The 19,809-nt window shown below is 41.0% G+C and overlaps 2 protein-coding genes across 2 annotated transcripts; both read right to left on the bottom strand.

The window, feature by feature from the left end:
• Positions 1-1,463: 1,463 nt before the first annotated feature.
• Positions 1,464-10,609, bottom strand: LOC148215325 (vomeronasal type-2 receptor 26-like). Its single transcript, XM_088144144.1, has 5 exons — positions 10,582-10,609; positions 9,400-9,571; positions 8,167-8,458; positions 4,156-4,282; positions 1,464-2,371 (listed from the first exon to the last, which is right to left on the bottom strand). Exons 1-5 carry the CDS (start codon positions 10,607-10,609, stop codon positions 1,464-1,466), a joined length of 1,527 nt encoding a protein of 508 aa, XP_088000270.1.
• Positions 10,610-12,243: 1,634 nt separating this feature from the next.
• On the bottom strand, positions 12,244-19,806 carry LOC148215324 (vomeronasal type-2 receptor 26-like). Its single transcript, XM_088144143.1, has 3 exons — positions 19,774-19,806; positions 18,143-18,269; positions 12,244-13,151 (listed from the first exon to the last, which is right to left on the bottom strand). The coding sequence occupies exons 1-3, from the start codon at positions 19,804-19,806 to the stop codon at positions 12,244-12,246; spliced, it is 1,068 nt and encodes a 355-aa protein (XP_088000269.1).
• Between the last annotated feature and the right edge of the window lie 3 nt (positions 19,807-19,809).

Here is a 19,809-nt window from a genome sequence, read left to right as displayed (position 1 = left end):
AGATTATCCATGACCTGACTCGGGACAGTGGTCTCACACCGGACTTGGTTTTCTTGTCAGAGCAGTGGAAAAGTGATCCAGGAGGAATTACATCTGTCCCCTTTGTCATGGTCAGATCATGTCCTGGTGGCCCCGAGATTCTCCTATGCTTCTCCTCTCCGCAGGGAGGCAGGACCCATTCAATCGGTCTGCCCCTGGCAACTGATGGACCCAACTGGGTTCCGAAGGGAGCTGGGGGTTATACCTGAGAGCCTGCTGCACGCTCCAGTGGAGGCCTTGGCCGCTACCTGGAGTAGAAAAGCGTCTGAGGCCTTGGACAAGATCGCACCCATGTGACCTCTCTTGACCCATTGGACCTGACACTTCCTATGGTTTACGCAGGAGCTGAGGGTTTTGAAAAGGGTTAAAAGAGGTCTAGAGTGCCACTGGAGGAAAACAAGGATTGAACCTGACTGAACACAAACTAGAACTGCTATTAAGGCCTACCTTGTGGCAGTAAGAGCGGCGAACCGTCAATATTTCTCCATTCTTATTGCATCCACAGAATACCGCCCGGTGGCCCTGTTTAAGAAAACCTGATCTCTTTTGGGAAAGGGGGGCTCAGTAGCCCATTTACAGGGTTGCACAGAGGAGTATTCTAGGCATCTGGAGGATTAAATTGCTTGCATCCAGTTCCAGTTGGGTACCAAGCATGAGGCATGGTCTATAGAGATGCCCAGGGTACATTCTTACCCTGTCCCTTCTGGCTAGTTAAAGCTTCCTGGACGAGACATGTTTTGGGAACTGTCCTGGTAGGTGGGTGTCAGTCAGGGGCAGAATTGAATTTTTTTGTCAATCTCATTCAAGGGAGAGAGGATTCCCCTTTGGTTCTGGGTGGGGCCTGGAGCTCACCTCACCTTATGTCCCTGAGATTACTTCTGCAGAAATAAGGCTGCAATCTGAGAAGTGCAGTATCATCCTGGATCTAAAGCAGCACAATGACCTTGGGCTGGGAGCAACTTCAGTTAGGTCTATTTTTGCAGAGATCCTTCAACATTTTTCTTTCTAATTTTTGGTGAAGCATTAAGCATCACTGAAAGCAGCCGCTACGGATATATATTAATGGAAGAAACTGCATTGTACAAAGTGGCTTTTGGCTAGCAGAAAGCTATAATGGGAAAAAAGCGAAAATAGTCTTGTCCTGTATATCAGAGTTAAGTTAACTATCCTCCTAACTAAGGATAGTTTCATGCATGACAGAGGGCAAAATAAAATAACTGTGCTGGAGAGGAAAAGAAAATATTGTTTAAGAACACCTAGGAGGGATGGAGCAAGATGAATTTTTATTTTATTTTATTATTACATTCATACCCACCCTTTCTGTTTTAATAAACACTTAAGACACTTGACACTGCTGGCAGCCCCACAGTGGATTTACCACTAATCTAAATTCTGTTGTGTATAAAGCGAATGATTCTTATACTTCATTGTATAAGGACTTTTCTCATGAGCTGTTGCCTGCTATTCAGCTCAGGTTTTATCAAGATGATGTAGAGTTTGGGAAAGAAAATGAGGACCAGTAATCCAGCACCTGAAGCTAAGATGGAGAAGATCTCCACAGCCACCGTGTATTTCCCTTTGGTGCTCTGGTAGGCTGGAACAAAAGAGATCCAGACGCTGCAAAAGAGCAGCATGCTAAGGGTGATAAATTTGGCTTCATTGAAACTGTCTGGGAGGTTCCTGCCAAGGAAAGCCACCATAAAGCTGATCATGGCCAAGAGGCCGATGAAACCCAGGACAGAAGCAAACATGGCAGGGGAGCCTTCGTTGCACTCCAGGACCACTTCCTGAGGCAGAGAGTGCATGTCAAGATCTGGGAAGGGGGCAGAGCTCGCCAGCCACACAGTGCAAAGAGTGGTTTGAAAGAGGGAACAGGAAAGCACCATAATGAGGGCCAGCCTTTTCCCCACCCAGGTCCTCATCTGAGAGCCTGGCCTGGTGGCCATGAAAGCCAGGACCACAGTGAGGGTTTTGGCCACCACACAGGAAACAGCCACAGAGAAGATGATGCCAAAAGTGGTTTGGCGAAGAAGACAGGTTGCCGTCTGAGGCCGACCAAGGAAAAGCAAAGGGCAGAGAAAGGAAAGCAGAAGGGAGAGCAGGAGGGCATAGCTGAGGCCCCGGTTGTTGGCCTTGACTATGGGAGTGTCCTTGTGCTGAAGAAAGACTGCGAGGACCAGGGCTGTGATGGAGGAACATAAAAGAGCAGAAATGGCCAAAGTGATCCCCAAAGGCTCTTGGAAAGACAGGAAGCTGATACCTTTTGGAAGGCACTGATCCTGGGCTTTGCTGGGATAGTGATCCTCTGGACAGTAGTAACAAGAATCCATGTCTGAAAAGGAAAAACCAGGTCTCTTTATTTAGAAGTTGATGTATAGAATCAAGATGAAAATAAGAGCTCAGTACACAATGTGAGTTCCAAGGGCAAGTGCATGATTCTCAAGGAATTGTTTTCATATGGCATAATCCAGTGTCTCACTTTTTTTTCTTGTTATTCACTCATTCAATTTATATCCCACCTTTTCTTCAAAAGCTCTAGGCAAACAGTCATAGCCCTCTGTTGTTCTGCTTTCCCTACAACAACAACCTGGTAGGATATATTTGGGAGAGAGAGCGACTGGGCCAAAGTCACCATCACTTTCCATAGATGAGAGTGGACTAGAACCTGAGTTTGTCTCCTAGTCCATCACAGTGGAAGCTCAGCAGATGCCTGTTTATTGACTGCCACACAAGGTTCAGCATGTATTTCTTGGAGATGTGAATCCATTTCAATCAAAACACTGGTCCTGCGTAGAACATGGGGATTCAGAACATCATTTTGTTTATTTTCCCCAATGTAACAGATATCTTTGCTCTGTTTTGCTTGGAATAATCTCCCTCTTTTCTATTGGATCACCTGGAGAAAGGCCTTAAGAATGATGGTGGCAATCCTCCCTCCCCATGTATCAAAGGTAGCAGGAAGAGAGCTCTGAGATCTACCCTAGCAGTCAGCTGACTTTTCTTGCCTATGAGTTTGGGCTTAGCCTCCTTTTTGGTTTTCCCTGACTCTGTTGTTTGGGAAGAAAAAATGGAAATAGAGCTAAAAAAGATTAAAAAAGGAATCTGGGATTATCAAATTGCTTTTCTTTCCTTTCTCATTTTGTAGTAATTGATTTCTTGAAGGGTTGATGTTCTCATGAAGCTGAGCAACAAACCCTCCCCTTTCAAAGAAAGCATTTCCAGCGATGGGTTCAGACAACATTTTTAGTCAGGTAACTGCCTCATTATCTCATTCCCACCATGTTAGCTCCAGCCTTGGTTGGTACTTCTGAGACTTCCAGAAAATGAGTCAATTCAGGAACCCTTAACTAAGGGAAGAGCCTATCTGAGCTCAGCCACAAAGGGATAATGCACATTTTCCATTTTTAAACCCTTAGCTATGACTCTTTTATTCTTCAGCATCCTAAGATCATACAAAGCTAAGTTTCAAAGAAGGTAAGCTGAAACTTGTTCTACCAATTTTCATGAGAAAGGGCATGATTTGTTCTCTAATAGCCTTTGAACATCTTGGTAATTCTCCCCCCATTCTGTGAGGAGCAAAACAAAAGAACATTACATGGACTATTTGCATGACTCTCCTGTTAATCGATGGAAATACAAAATCAAAGTTTGATAGCTGGAAAAAGTCCTTGCTTTGCATTCAGTGTAATTTGTATAGTGAGATGGGCTGTATACGTAAATTGGAAAACTAAATAAAATAAATAAAATAAAATTTGCATACCTCTATGGGTATTTTATGACATTCTAGAAAAAAAAAAGTCAAGGTATTTCCCATAATAATGGAAACATGGATTCCTGTTTTGAGATCTCTCTTCCAGATCTTGATAAGCAATTGGATCAAGCGTCTATTCACCAAGGCATCCACAGGGAGGAGGAAATTATGAAAGCCATAGTGTACTATTGCAATGGAAACTTACTCCTTCACATATCCTACTAGCCAGTGCACTGGATCCTGGAGATGCCTCTGGCATCCACACAAAGGAATAGACTTGATTCTATCCAACTTGATCTTGATGTGATGTTTTATGAACCTCATCACCTGCTTCCAAATTAAAACTCAGTCCATCAGATCCTTACCCATCTGGTCTGAAACTTTTCCTCTTGGGCATGGAAGGCAATCATAACAACAGAATGGTTTCCCTTCCTTCTTGGTCTTGCTGTGACCTTGATGGCAGAGTTCATTACACAAGGAAAGAGGCTGTGCCTGGACGCAAAGAAAAGAAAATGCAGAATACTTACATGTTGGGTTGATACTGGGACAACCACTTAAAATTGGTTTTAGTTAGACAATCAGAATAATCCAGTAGTCTGAGACAGTAATGTGCATAGAGCAAGTCCTTCTAAACCAATACATGTACTCTTTCCATCCTAGCCAAAGGTCATTATTGCATTCTTACAAGTAAATACATTAAAAAAAAAGGTCTAATGCAAATATTTCCACCCCTGCCAGGTTTGTGGTAATCGTTTTGCAATGGAATTGTTTCGTGTTGTATCCCACCAATTTCTACCAGTTACAATATTATATTAGTTACATTTTCCCCTCAAAATCTTCTTATATTTACCTTAAAAAAAATAAGAAAAAGAAAACCATTATGCAAGGGTAATCTTTTGTATGTAATTGTACGAAGAATTACAGACTTGGTAGGTACTTAAATCTCCCTGCTGTGGATTTTGGCCAAAGAAGAGCTGGCTCACTGCACAAAGCTGGGAAATCTCTCCAACTAATTGCCTTAATGAGGCCACACAGCTATTTTCATTATCTTCTCACTGAACCAATGAGAGGGACCCCACTCTATATGCGAAATACCTGGTTAAATCTCCTGGGCCATCTAATGGCATCGCCATTAACACTGAAGACTTGGTCTTTGGGAGCTCTGGGATCAAATTTTCCAACTTTGACTCGATGTAGACTTAGATTTGGGAATGTGACCCAGTTGATAATATCAAATCCCGCTTCCAGGTTCCCATTCTGATCAAAGGAAATCATTTCCCCAACACTGTTGTTAAATGAGACTTTTCGTAGATAGTGGTGGAACTATATTGAAAGTGGAAAGAAAGATAAGCAATAAACTATGCAAAAAAATACAAATAATATAATAGAAGGTGAGAGTATTTCACAAGGTACTGTAGACATTAGCAGCATCTACCTAAATTATCAATAATTGTGATTAAACAGTATAGTCAATCAGGTGCTCACTATTGCTTGACTTATGCTTAAAATTTTAAACAAAATATAAAGAGTCAAAACAAGTTTATCACAGATTCTAAGCATATGGTTTATCACATTAAAGAGAAAGAAGAAAGAATGAAGAAGACAAGCAAATTCAAGCATCAATATATTGTTTTGTTACAGTAACCAATCGAAAGGGAAAAAATGAGTCAAGAGAGAAACCAGGATCCCCGTGTCTTATTTGCATCATTGGAATTCCCTCTACTGTTCCTCATTCTAATTTGGGAGTTGACCAACAGTCATACAGTGAGCCTTCCCAGTGAAAATATTTTCTCTCCTATGGTGCTCCCCATAATTTTGCTTTAATGGGAGCAATGTATGCCTTTGGACCTGACTAATAATGTTATGTGTGATAGCCATTACAGAATTTTTTTTTCCAATATAATTTTCATGAGCTATTACAGAATGTTGAAGGATGAAGAGTTCAGGCTGTCCATACAAGCATTCCTGAGAATGGGAATGTGACCCAAGCAAAGATTACGGTGCCTTCTAATGACATATAGTACATTGTAGGGATAAGCAAAGTTCAGCACCTTCATCCTACCAGGAGGAGAGTCAGAAAGGCAAAGGGGGAGAACTGAGGTCAGCAATCTCATATAAGAAAGAGCAGGCAGAATAATAATCAGGAGGGGACTCAGGAAATGCTTAACTCTCTTTTTGGACCTTACTCTCCCCTTGTGGTCAGCGCAGGATGACCTGCTGAAGAATCATTGATGTTGGATTTGGATCTCCAACAGCAAAAGCACACTCCTTCTATTCAGCAAGGTAACTTCTTGTAAGCAACAACAGCTGTGAAATGATGGAAGAAAAAGGGGAAGCCAGCTCTAAAACATATGAAAAACTCAGCTTCAGTAGATATGTAGAGAGGACAGTCTCTCTTCTGTTTGTGTAATCAGGACATTACCTGCCAGACCTGTAGATTCAGGAGCTTCTTTTCTCCTTTGTCTGACATAGTTCTGTGTTTCAACTTTAATGAAGTCATGGACTGCAACATGTGGGCCACAGCATGAACCGCATTGTAGACACTATAACTATGGGGACTTATGCTCATGTCAAACACAGACCGAGGAAGAGCCTCTAGCTTCTCCTTCCCAGTGCAGCGATTCCAAACATTCTCCTCTTCCAAGGAGGTTGGGAAGGAACAATCAAATGCCTGTTTCCAAAAGTCCTTAATAAACCCATCTCTAGTCTCCACACCAGGGTTTTTCCTCTGAAGAAAATTTTGGAAGCCTACCACTTCCTTTGACTGGGTTGCAAAGGCTAGGACACCATGAACGATATCTATGTCCAAAGATTGTTGAAAGGGAACAGAAGTGAACTCCATCTGTGCAGTCATCATCCAGACTTTGCCTGTCTTCATTGGTATGTCTTCAATTTCTGAAATTCTGGGGAACATTCTCAGAAAGACTGTAATCTGAGTTATATCATGGAAGAATACAACACTGGCCGTGCTACTAAATATCAATTGGTGTATTTTGAACCATGACTCTATCATGTCATGAATGCCTTTTTCAAAATATACGGTTGGCAATGCTTTTACAAAGTCAAAGCAGATACCTCCCTGGGAAAACTTGGGAAGTTCATTCTGTACAAACCTGAGGCCGTTGTCATCCTGTATAAAAATGACACCAACCCAGGTCCATCTGAAAAGCAAAAGCAGCTGGAGCATCCCCACATACTGCTGGTTTCTTTTAGGGAACATCCATTGGAAAAAAGCTTGTTGGGATGGGTCACGTATCACAGGAGAAGAACCATATCCAAGCTATAAAGAAAAGATAGGCAAAGTAGGTAGGATGTGTGGTGGTAACATTCAAGTGCCTGAAGGGTGGGTATTCAACCCATCTTTTGATACAGGGTAGAGGATGAAAAGTGATGGGAACAGGTCTTGACTTTTCTCTATTTTCCAAGATGTAGTGGCAGTTTGGGAAGCATTTTCATTTGTTTCCCACTTGTTAGGGCAATAAACACTCATATTCTACCCTGAAGATAAATTTCCACCCAAATAATTGCCAAGCACTGGGAAAAGAGAGATTTTTACCAGATTAGGAATGCAACTGTAGAGAGCAATGCTTTGAATCGTAAGAATTTTCTCAAAATGAATGGTCACAAACCATTTGTTTAATCAGTACTTTGTAAATAGATACAGTATATAAGCAAGGCAATTAATACAATCTGAAGAATGGTGTTGTCAGAAAAGATAGAAAGTTGTTCCTGAATTCCTTAAGAAGAAATTGGAATAAGTTCCTCTAGGAAGTTAAATCAGACCCTTCCTGGTGCAACTACCATAAGTGCCACATTTTTTTTTCAGTTTTGAGGTCTATATTACTTATTTTAGTAACATGAGTTGACAGAATGAGGAGAGAGTATTGAAAGGCTGAGTCTAAAACCCATAAAAACTAAAAAAAAATTGCTATATTGAATTATTACAAGTAACTGAAAGTATAGCAGTGACCTCGTCACGTGCACAAAACATACAGGGCTTTGATAGCAAAAGTCATGCCCACCCACTTGCAGGTTTTGCCTTCCCTCTGGTGGATGCTGCTGCTTTGAGATGTCCTTCCTGCCAACTCCCTGACCCTTCTCTTCCTGTTCACAAGTGGAGACCTTCTGAACCTCTTCCAGCTCCAGACTCTATCCCCTTCCTCAGGGATCCAGGAGAGATGCTGTGAATTGCTGGTTCCAAATGACTTTTAAAGGGTTCCCCTTCTGGGTCAGGACTGACATTTAAGTCAGAGAAAAAACATCACCTCTAGATGATAGCACCTTCTTTGTCCCAAACTAATAAAAATTTATACTGGACAATAGAAGAGAGGTCGATCAGGGGTGTTAAAATTTGATGCTCCAAATGTGCACCTTACCTGTGGTATCTTGTAGATGCTCAGAATGGTTGCCATGAAAAGACATGACTTGGAGTTGGGTCCCCCAATGACAGCCACAGTAGTACTTTGGGCATCACATTTGTAGTTTGGAATGAACTTGCCCCATGTGGAGAGGAGCACCAGTGAGGAAAGATAAGTTAAGCTTCCAGTGAAGTAGTCATTATAAATGTTGAAACCCAGGGAGAGATTCTGCAACATCTGGGTATTTTCGTTGATCTCCTTCACAGCAAATTCAAGAGCCAGGACATGCTGGTAGGTCTGAGTCAGAAATCTGCAATGGGATAAGCCTGCACCATTGAATTGTCTCTAGTTCAGAAGTTTAAGGCTTGCTAAATTCCCATTTCCTTAAAATTGAGGCCTTGTATTTTGTCATATTACTGGATGATAAGAGATCTGGGCAGCTGCAATTAAACCCAGGCTCAGGTCCTCAAATATTTCTAACTGAAAAGATGGGATCCACCAAAACTGGCTTTGTGCTGGCAGATCACCCATGGACTTTCTAAAGCACAGTGCCAAAATGGTACTTTTTTTCAAAAATCATGTACCACAATGCACACATTTCAGTGAGGTGCATTTAAATCTCTATTTAACTATCTCTGTCTGGATATTGTTTCCAAAAATCCTCCCCAGTGTTAACCTTCATTGCTAAAAAAGAGAACATGTCTGAGAGAAAACGGCAAGGGACTTTTTGTATATATGGAAAGAGTTCCACCAACTGCATAATATAGCAGGAAATATGGTGTAGCCATAGACTGCATGTCCTACTAACAGAGATAGGATTTAGATTAGTCGAGCATCCTATCTTTGGCACATGAGCTTCCCATTACCGTACCTCTAACTATCCCCCCAAGAATGCTACTTAGTTGCAAGATCATGTTCTTCCTCACACAAGATTCAAATCCCACCATGACATTGATAGGGATTGTTTTACTGACTTGTGTCTTTGACAGCTTTTAGTTATCTTTCATTTCACACTTCATAATGAAAGATGGGTGCTTTTCTAAGGGAAATAAGTTAGCATCAACCTTACTTAGATGTATCAGGAAAGTGAAATGAACAATTCTCTTAAAATTGATGAGAAATTACAAAGCCAAAAGGATAGTATGTCCCTTAGTTTTTGCTTTGATTGAAAAGTGATAGTTATTCCTGCTGCCCAAATCTAAGGAGAGACCCATCCCCTTAAACATTTGGTTTCAGGTATCAATTGCTTACATGAGGTCATCAAGGAGTTCAGAAGAAGGATGCTTTTCAAAGTTGAGAGGGTTGGAAAACATGTAGCTCTGAGAAGTAATGTCAGCTATGATGACATCCCCTGACTGATAATATTTATGCTTGATTTGTCGAGGGTCACTGATTATGCATTTAGCAACCGGAATGTCACACACTGTCCAAGGAAGCAGCATGAGAATCATGAGAAGAAAGTTCATCCCTATGCATTCACATCTTCTCCGTAACATCAAGTCATCTATTCTTTTCCAGTCATTCAAGTGTTGATGCTGTGCTGTGCTATTCTTGCATGACCAGCAGCATCAACTTCATTAGTAAGTTCAGGGGTCCCAATTGCTTCAAAATCCCTGCTCCAAATGTTCCAGCGCAAATTAAAAATCCTCTTTAATCTTGATTTACTGTTTTGTTAGTCACTACCAGAAAACCCCTTGTCGTCAGGAGGAGTTGTCCAAGTAATCATCCTAAATTCGATAATTATGGGGAATTTAAACACCTACTTATAATCAGATGTTCATGTAGCAGAAGAAAACATTTTTCCCCTATAGATTCACAAAAGTTTTTCTCTTTTCTTAAAAGTTTCAAAAGAATGCAACTTCCTAAAAAAAGAGAGACCAGTGCAGGGCGTGTCCAAGTGCGGTCAAAACAGGCAACAGGGCAAGAGTGGTGCTGTGATGAAAGCCCATCCCCATTTGGGGCTGGCTTTGAAATGTCATATTTGCCATCCATATTTTTATTTCAGTGCAGTTTGTGGGTTTCTGATCCAGATTTGGTCACTAAGCTTCAGTTTAGCAATTTTCCATATTTTTTTCTTCAGCCCTGCCAAAATATGATAATTAACTGATATTTTTGACATGAATTCATCCATCCTCACAAGAGGGTTGCAGTGTTTATTAATTTAGAAATGGAAACAATAATTTAGATGTGGAATAATAAAAGTGGGTCCCCAGGACAGACCTACTTTCCTATTGACCTTTCTTTCAGCACTTGAATGGGATGTTTGTAACATTCCAACCCCACCCTGGATCATGGTAGTCATAATATTGTTGTGGTTTTATGTATTCTGTGGGTGTTTCAACTCAAAGGGGACTTTAATGCACCTCATATTTTTCTACACCAAAGGCATAAATTTGAGTAGAAATCCTAAATAGGGCTATTTTCCTCAATCACAGAGTGCTTCAATATCAAGAAGCCCCATCGTCATATAGTAACTGATGTTCCTTTCTTTACTTTTCTTCAATTCTGCTGAAGTGAAATAGGTAAGTGATCTATTTAATCCCCCATGTCCATGCTAGAATGAAGGCTGCAAACCCCAGCAATAGATCGAATAGTTCAAATCCTCCACTCTTATTCGATGTTTACATCAAACTTCAAATAATTAGGGCTGCTAAGTGGTAGACCTGCTTAATCCATTATGATCACAATATGGGTAAAGTTTACCCTATAGTTGTCACTTAGAATAAATACAGGAAAACATCCATTAAGAATTGATCTGATGAGAATAACGTGCCTTGAAAGACCACAATGTAAGGGCATTATTGATGGAGATATCGAAAGGGAAGAATTCTAAAATGTGGAGAATGCAGGTTTTAGTACACCTATCGATTGAGAAGTCTTTGCTGGCTGGGAATATAACAAAAGGATCATGGAAATGCATCAGACTTTTGACAACATTCTTTGAGAACAAGTTAAAAAGTTATGATAGAGTTAAAACTTCTTGATGTAGTAAAATATAGTGACTTCAAGGAGCAGGGTTTTATGGGTACATATGTAGCACCTGTTAAGAACTCCTTAAACCAAATACCTCTTCACCCAAGATAGTCAGCAAGTGTGGAGAGCCCCTGGAGGATCCTGGGAAAAGATGCAATTACTTTAAGAAGGTGCCAGGAATATTTATATTAGCTATTCCTATGTGCTCCAAAACAACTTTTTGCTTCTGAATCTGAAATGATTCTCATCTAATTGACTTAGACTTCAATGCATTAATTCTTTCTTCTCATCAGGGGCTGCCTTACATTCAACTCAGCTTTTACCATAATACAGCAGAGCAGGAGGGCAATGAGGAGAATGTTGATGAGATTCTGATTCTTGGCTTTGTCTCTAGGAATGTCCTTGTACTTAACCAAGATCCCAATCACTTCTGCTCTGGGAACTGTCCTGGTAGGTGGGTGTCAGTCAGGGGCAGAATTGAATTTTTTTGTCAATCTCATTCAAGGGAGAGAGGATTCCCCTTTGGTTCTGGGTGGGGCCTGGAGCTCACCTCACCTTATGTCCCTGAGATTACTTCTGCAGAAATAAGGCTGCAATCTGAGAAGTGCAGTATCATCCTGGATCTAAAGCAGCACAATGACCTTGGGCTGGGAGCAACTTCAGTTAGGTCTATTTTTGCAGAGATCCTTCAACATTTTTCTTTCTAATTTTTGGTGAAGCATTAAGCATCACTGAAAGCAGCCGCTACGGATATATATTAATGGAAGAAACTGCATTGTACAAAGTGGCTTTTGGCTAGCAGAAAGCTATAATGGGAAAAAAGCGAAAATAGTCTTGTCCTGTATATCAGAGTTAAGTTAACTATCCTCCTAACTAAGGATAGTTTCATGCATGACAGAGGGCAAAATAAAATAACTGTGCTGGAGAGGAAAAGAAAATATTGTTTAAGAACACCTAGGAGGGATGGAGCAAGATGAATTTTTATTTTATTTTATTATTACATTCATACCCACCCTTTCTGTTTTAATAAACACTTAAGACACTTGACACTGCTGGCAGCCCCACAGTGGATTTACCACTAATCTAAATTCTGTTGTGTATAAAGCGAATGATTCTTATACTTCATTGTATAAGGACTTTTCTCATGAGCTGTTGCCTGCTATTCAGCTCAGGTTTTATCAAGATGATGTAGAGTTTGGGAAAGAAAATGAGGACCAGTAATCCAGCACCTGAAGCTAAGATGGAGAAGATCTCCACAGCCACCGTGTATTTCCCTTTGGTGCTCTGGTAGGCTGGAACAAAAGAGATCCAGACGCTGCAAAAGAGCAGCATGCTAAGGGTGATAAATTTGGCTTCATTGAAACTGTCTGGGAGGTTCCTGCCAAGGAAAGCCACCATAAAGCTGATCATGGCCAAGAGGCCGATGAAACCCAGGACAGAAGCAAACATGGCAGGGGAGCCTTCGTTGCACTCCAGGACCACTTCCTGAGGCAGAGAGTGCATGTCAAGATCTGGGAAGGGGGCAGAGCTCGCCAGCCACACAGTGCAAAGAGTGGTTTGAAAGAGGGAACAGGAAAGCACCATAATGAGGGCCAGCCTTTTCCCCACCCAGGTCCTCATCTGAGAGCCTGGCCTGGTGGCCATGAAAGCCAGGACCACAGTGAGGGTTTTGGCCACCACACAGGAAACAGCCACAGAGAAGATGATGCCAAAAGTGGTTTGGCGAAGAAGACAGGTTGCCGTCTGAGGCCGACCAAGGAAAAGCAAAGGGCAGAGAAAGGAAAGCAGAAGGGAGAGCAGGAGGGCATAGCTGAGGCCCCGGTTGTTGGCCTTGACTATGGGAGTGTCCTTGTGCTGAAGAAAGACTGCGAGGACCAGGGCTGTGATGGAGGAACATAAAAGAGCAGAAATGGCCAAAGTGATCCCCAAAGGCTCTTGGAAAGACAGGAAGCTGATACCTTTTGGAAGGCACTGATCCTGGGCTTTGCTGGGATAGTGATCCTCTGGACAGTAGTAACAAGAATCCATGTCTGAAAAGGAAAAACCGGGTCTCTTTATTTAGAAGCTGATGTATAGAATCAAGATGAAATTAAGAATTCAGTACACAATGTGAGTTCCAAGGGCAAGTGCATGATTCTCATGGAGTTGTTTTCATATGGCATAATCCAGTGTCTCACTTTTTTTTTTTTGTTATTCACTCATTCAATTTATATCCCACCTTTTCTTCAAAAGCTCTAGGCAAACAGTCATAGCTCTCTGTTGTTCTGCTTTCCCTACAACAACAACCTGGTGGGAAATATTTGGGAGAGAGAGCGACTGGGCCAAAGTCACCATCACTTTCCATGGATGAAAGTGGAATAGAACCTGGGTTTGTCTCCTGTTCCACCACTGCGGAAGCTGGGCAGATGCCTGTTTATCGGCTGCCACTGCTCAGACATTTTGAAATATCTTGGAAAGGTTCAGCATGTATTTCTTGGAGATGGGAATCCATTTCAGTCAAAACACTGGTCCTGGGTAGAACATGGGGATTCAGAACATCATTCTGTTTTTTTTCCCCAATGTAACAGATACCTTTGCTCTGTTTTGCTTGGAATAATCTCCCTCTTTTCTATTGGATGACCTGGAGAAAGGCCTTAAGAATGACGGTGGCAATCCTCCCTCCCCATGTATCAAAGGTAGCAGGAAGAGAGCTCTGAGATCTACCCTAGCAGTCAGCTGACTTTTCTTGCCTACAAGTTTAGGCTTAGCCTCCTCTTTGGTTTTCCCTGACTCTGTTGTTTGGGAAGAAAAAATGGAAATAGAGCATTCCATTTATTTTTAGGTCCGGTGGAAACAGTTGGTCAACTCTTTTTTTAAATAAAGCTGTTATAATCAGAAGGTAGGTTTTATTCCAAAGCTAAAAAAGGAATCTGGGATTTTCAACTTGCTTTTCTTTCCTTTCTCATTTTGTAGTAATTGATTTTTTGAAGGGTTGATCTTCTCCTGACGCTCAGCAACAAACCCTCCCCTTTCAAAGAAAAGCATTTCCAGAGATGGGTTCGGACAACATTTTTATTCAGGTTTTTTGTTGTTGTTGTTGTTCAGTCGTTAAGTCATGTCCGATTCTTCGTGACCCCATGAACCATATTGCGCCAGGCCTTCCTGTCCTTCATTGCCTCCCTGAGTTTGCTCAGTTTCATGCTCAGTGCTTCAGTGATGCTATCTAACCATCTCATCCTCTGCTGTCCGCTTCTCCTTTTGCCTTCAACCTTTCCCAGCATCAGGATCTTTTCCAAAAAGTCCTCTCTTTGCATTAGGTGACCAAAGTATCTGAGCTCGAGCTTCATTATCAATCCTTCCAATGAGCAGTCAGGGTTGATTTCTTTTAAGATTGACTGGTTTGACCTCCTAGAAGTCCAAGGGACTCTTAAGAGTCTTCTCCAGCACCACAGTTCAAAGGCATCAATTCTTCGGCACTCAGCCTTTCTTATGGTCCAGCTCTCACAGCCATACATTGCTACTGGAAAAACCATATCTGATTATGCTGATCTTTGTTGGCAAGGTGATGTCTCTGCTTTTTAATATGCTATCTAGGTTTGCCATAGCTTTCCTCCCAAGGAGCAAGCGTCTTTTAATTTCATGGCTGCAGTCTCTATCTGTGATGATCTTGGAGCCCAAGTAAATAAAGTCTGTTACTGCTTCCATTTCTACCCCTTCTATTTGCTAGAATTGATGGGTCCAGATGCCATGGTCTTAGTTTTTTTAATGTTGAGTTTTAAGTCAGCTTTCGCACTCTCCTCTTTCACCCTCATCAAGAAGCTCTTTAGTTCTTCTTCACTTTCTGCCATTAGGGTGGTATCATCTGCATATCTGAGGTTGTTGATGTTTCTCCCTGCAATCTTAATTCTGGCTTGTGATTCGTCCAGCCTGGCATTTCTCATGATGTACTCTGCATATAGGTTAAATAAGCAGGGTGAAGTACTGTATACAGCCTTGTCGTACTCCTTTCCCTATTTTGAACCAATCGGTTGTTCCCTGACTGGTTCTAACTGTTGGTTCTTGGCCCGCATACAGATTTCTCAGGAGACAGGTAAGGTGGTCTGGTACCCCATTCTCTTTAAGAATTTGCCAAGGTTTGTTGTGATCCACACAAACAAAGACTTTTGCATAGTCAATGAAGCAGAAGTAGATGTTTTTCTGGAACTCTCGTGCTTTCTGCATGATCCAGTGAATGTTGCCAATTTGATCTCTAGTTCCTCTGCCTCTTCAAAACCCAACTTGTACATCCGGTAGTTCTCGGTCACATGCTGCTGAAGTCTAGCGTGTAGGATTTTGAGGATAACCTTGCTAGCATGTGAAATGAGTGCAATTGTGCGATAGTTTGAGCATTCTTTGGCATTGCCCTTCTTTGGAATTGGAACATAAACTGACCTTTTCCAATCCCATGGCCTCTGTTGAGTTTTCCAAACTTGCTGGCATATTGATTGCAGTACTTTAACAGCATCATCTTTTAGGATTTTAAATAGCTCAGCTGGAATACTGTCATCTCTGCTAGCTTTGTTGCTAGTAATGCTTCCTTAGGCCCACTTGACTTTGCTCTCTAGGTTATCGGGCTCAAGGTCAATGACCACACCAGCATGGACATCAGGGACATTAAGATCTTTCTTGTATAGTTCTTCTGTGTATTCTTGCCACCTCTTTTTAATCTCTTCTGCTTCTGTTAGGTCCCTGCCTTTTTTGTCCTTTATCATGCCCATCTTTGCACTAAACGTTCCTTTCATATCTCCAATTTTCTTGTAGAGATCTCTAGTCTTCCCCATTCTATTGTTTTCCTCGATTTCTTTGCATGGTTCATTTAAGAAGGCCTTCTTATCTCTCCTTGCTATTCTCTGGAAATCTGCATTCAGGTGCTTATATCTTTCCCTTTCACCCTTGCTTTTCACATTCCTTCTTTCCACAGCTATTTGTAAAGCGTCATCAGACAGCCATTTTGCTTTCTTGCATTTCTTTTTCTTTGGGATGGTTTTAGTTGCTGCCTCCTGTACAATGTTACAGACCTCCATCCATAGTTCTTCAGGCACTCTGCCTACCAGATCTAATCCCCTAAATCTATTCATCACCTTCACTGTGTACTCACAAGGAATATGATTTAAGTCATACCTTAATGGTCTAGTGGTTTTCCCTACCTTCAGTTTAAGACTATCTTAAATTTAAAACTAAATTTTGCAGTAAGAAGCTCGTGATCTGAGCCATAGTCAGCTCCCGGTCTTGTTTTTGCTGTCTGTATAGAGCTTCTCCATCTTTGACTGCAAAGTATATAATCAGTCTGGTTAGGACATCTTTTTTTGGTGCTAGTTCTAGAAGGTGTTGTGGGTCTTCATAGCACTGGTCAACTTCAGCTTCTTCGGCATCAGTAGTTGGGGCATAGACCTGGATTATTGTGATGCTGAATGGTTTGTCTTGGATTCGCACTGAGATCATTCTGTCATTTTTGAGGTTGTACCCCATTACTGCCTTTCCCACTCTTTTATTGACTATGAGTGCTACTCCATTTCTTCTAAGGGTTTCTTGCCCACAGTAGTAAATATAACGGTAACCTGAATTAAATTCACCCATTCCCATCCATTTTAATTCGCTGATTCCCAAGATGTCGATGTTCAATCTTGTCATCTCATGTTTGACCACATCCAGCTTGCCTTGGCTCATAAATCTTACATTCCAGGTACCTATACAATGTTGTTCTTTCCAGCATCGAATCTTCTTTTTGCTTCCAGATACATTCACAGCTGAATGTCCTTTTGGCTTTGGCCCAGCTGCTTCACTCTTTATGGAGCTACTTGGAATTGCCCTCCGCTGTTCCCCAGTAGCATATTGGACACCTTCTGACCTGAAGGGCTCATCTTCTGGCATCATATCTGTTAGCCTTTTGACATTGTCCATAGGGTTTTCTTGGCAAGGATACTGGAGTGGGTTGACATTTCTTCTCCAGTGGACCACATTTTTTCAGAACTCTTTGTCATGAACTCTCCATCTTGGCTGGCCCTGCACAGTATAGCTCATGGCTTCACTGAGTAACGCAAGCCCCTTTGCCATGACAAGCCAGTGATTGATGAAGGGGTTTAGTCACATTAGTGGCTCATTATCTCATTCCCACAATGTTAGCTCCAGCCTTGGTACTTCTGAGATTTGGTGATCTATGTAGTCACAATCTGTTGTGCTTTTCTCTTGGGGTCTTCCAGAAAATGAGTCAGTTCAGGAACCCTTAACTAAGGGAAGAGTCATATCTGAGCTCAGCCACAAAGGGATAATCTACATGTTCCATTCTTAAACTGTTAGGTAGGACTCTTTTATTCTTCAGCATCCTAAAATCATACAAAGCTAAGTTTCAAAGAAGGTAGGCTGGAACCTGTTCCACCAATTTTCATGAGAAAGGGCATGATTTGTTCTCTCATAACCTTTGAAGATCTTGGTAATTCTCCCCCCATTCTGTTAGCAGCAAAACAAAAGAACATTAAATGGAATATATGCATGACTCTTAATTGATGGAAATATGAAATCAAAGTTTGATAGCTGAAAAAATCCTTGCTTTGCATTCAGTGTAATTTGTATAGTGAGATGGGCAGCATACATAAATTGGAAAAATAAATAAAATAAATAAAATAAAATTTGCATACTTCTATGGGTATTTTATGATGTTCTACCAAAAAAACCAAAACAAAACCCAGAATGAAAAAAAGTCAAGGTATTTCCCATGATAATCTGTTTTGAGATCTCTCTTCCAGATCTAGATAAGCAATTGGATCAAGTGCCTATCCACCAAGGCATCCACAGGAAGGAGAAATTTATGAAAGCCATGGTGTACTCTTGCAATGGAAACTCTGCTTTGCTAAACATCCTACTGGCCAGTGCACTGGATCCTGGAGATGCCTCTGGCATCCACACAAAGGAATAGACTTGATTCTATCCAACTTGATCTTGATGTGATGTTTTATGAACCTCACCACCTGCTTCCAAATTAAAACTCAGTCCATCAGATCCTTACCCATCTGGTCTGAAACTTTTCCTCTTGGGCATGGAAGGCAATCATAACAACAGAATGGTTTCCCTTCCTTCTTGGTCTTGCTGTGACCTTGATGGCAGAGTTCATTACACAAGGAAAGAGGCTGTGCCTGGACGCAAAGAAAAGAAAATGCAGAATACTTACATGTTGGGTTGATACTGGGACAACCACTTAAAATTGGTTTTAGTTAGACAATCAGAATAATCCAGTAGTCTGAGACAGTAATGTGCACAGAGCAAGTCCTTCTAAACCAATACATGTACTCTTTCCATCCTAGCCAAAGGTCATTATTGCATTCTTACAAGTAAATACATTAAAAAAAAAAAGGTCTAATGCAAATATTTCCACCCCTGCCAGGTTTGTGGTAATCGTTTTGCAATGGAATTGTTTGGTGTTATATCCCACCAATTTTTACCATTTACAATATTACATTAGTTACATTTTCCCCTCAAAATCTTGTTCTATTTACCTTTAAAAAAATTATGCATGGTTAATCTCTCGTACAAAATTGAATGAAGAATTACAACCTTAGTGGGCACTTAAATCACCCTGCTGTGGATGTTGGCCAAAGGACAAGTGGGTCACTGCACAAAGCTTGGAATCACTTCAACTAATTGCCTTAATGGGGCCACACAGCTATTTTCATTATCTGCTCACTGAACCAATGAGAGGGACCCCACTCTATATGCGAAATACCTGGTTAAATCTCCTGGGCCATCTAATGGCATCGACATTAACACTGAAGACTTGGTCTTTGGGAGCTCTGGAATCAAATTTTCCAACTTTGACTCGATATACACTTAGATTTGGGAATGTGACCCAGTTGATAATATCAAATCCCGCTTCCAGGTTCCCATTCTGATCAAAGGAAATCATTTCCCCAACACTGTTGTTAAATGAGACTTTTCGTAGATAGTGGTGGAGCTATATTGAAAGTGGAAAGAAAGATAAGCAATAAACTGCAAAAAAATACAAATAATATAATAGAAGGTGAGAGTATTTCACAAGGTAGACAATAGCAGTGGTCTACCCAAATTATCAATAATCATGATTAAACACTATAGTCAATCAGGTGCTCAATATTGTTTGACCTATAATATGCCTAAAATTTTAAACAAAATATAAAGAGTCAAAACAAGTTTATCACAGATTCTAGGCATATAGATTATCACATTAAAGAGAAAGATGAAAGAATGAAGAAGAGAAGCAAATTCAAGCATCAAGAAACTGATTTGTCACAGTAACCAACTTGAAAGGGAAAAAAATGGGTCAAGAGAGAAATCAGGATCTTCAGGTCTTATCTGAATCATTGGAATTCCCTCTACTGTTCCTGATTCTAATTTGGGAGTCGACCAATAATCATAGAGTGAGCCTTCCCATTGAAAATAGTTTCTCTCCTATGGTGCTCCCCATAATTTTGCTTTAATGGGAGCATGCTACGCCTTTGGACCTGACTAATAATGTTATGACATAGCCATTACAGAATGTTTTTTTCCAATATAATTTTCATTAGCCACTAGAGAAATGTTGAAGAGTCCTAGGTGTCCATACAAGCATTCCTGAGAATGGGAATCTGACCCAAGCAAAGATTATGGTGCCTTCTAATGACATACATTGTAGGGATAAGCAAAGTTCAGCACCTTCATCCT

Source organism: Python bivittatus, unplaced genomic scaffold (assembly GCF_059951505.1).
Source record: "Python bivittatus isolate LINGU-HERP-01145 unplaced genomic scaffold, Pbiv_v1 ctg000430_np1212, whole genome shotgun sequence".
Taxonomy (NCBI): domain Eukaryota; kingdom Metazoa; phylum Chordata; class Lepidosauria; order Squamata; family Pythonidae; genus Python; species Python bivittatus.
Note: the sequence above shows the minus strand (reverse complement) of the source record. Positions and strands in the feature narration are given on the sequence as shown.

Excerpts from the sequence above, each read along its gene's own strand:
- LOC148215325 (XM_088144144.1), bottom strand. The coding sequence starts at position 10,609 with ATGGGGCTTCTTGATATTGAAGCACTCT. Across the intron at positions 8,459-9,399 it reads GAACTCCTTGATGACCTCAT|ATTTCTGACTCAGACCTACC; the intron begins GTAAGCAATTGA and ends ATCCCATTGCAG. Across the intron at positions 4,283-8,166 it reads GCATCTACAAGATACCACAG|GCACAGCCTCTTTCCTTGTG; the intron begins GTAAGGTGCACA and ends CTTTGCGTCCAG.
- LOC148215324 (XM_088144143.1), bottom strand. The coding sequence starts at position 19,806 with ATGAAGGTGCTGAACTTTGCTTATCCCTACAAT. Across the intron at positions 18,270-19,773 it reads ACTTTGCTTATCCCTACAAT|GCACAGCCTCTTTCCTTGTG; the intron begins GTATGTCATTAG and ends CTTTGCGTCCAG. Across the intron at positions 13,152-18,142 it reads AAAAGTTTCAGACCAGATGG|ACATGGATTCTTGTTACTAC; the intron begins GTAAGGATCTGA and ends TTTCCTTTTCAG.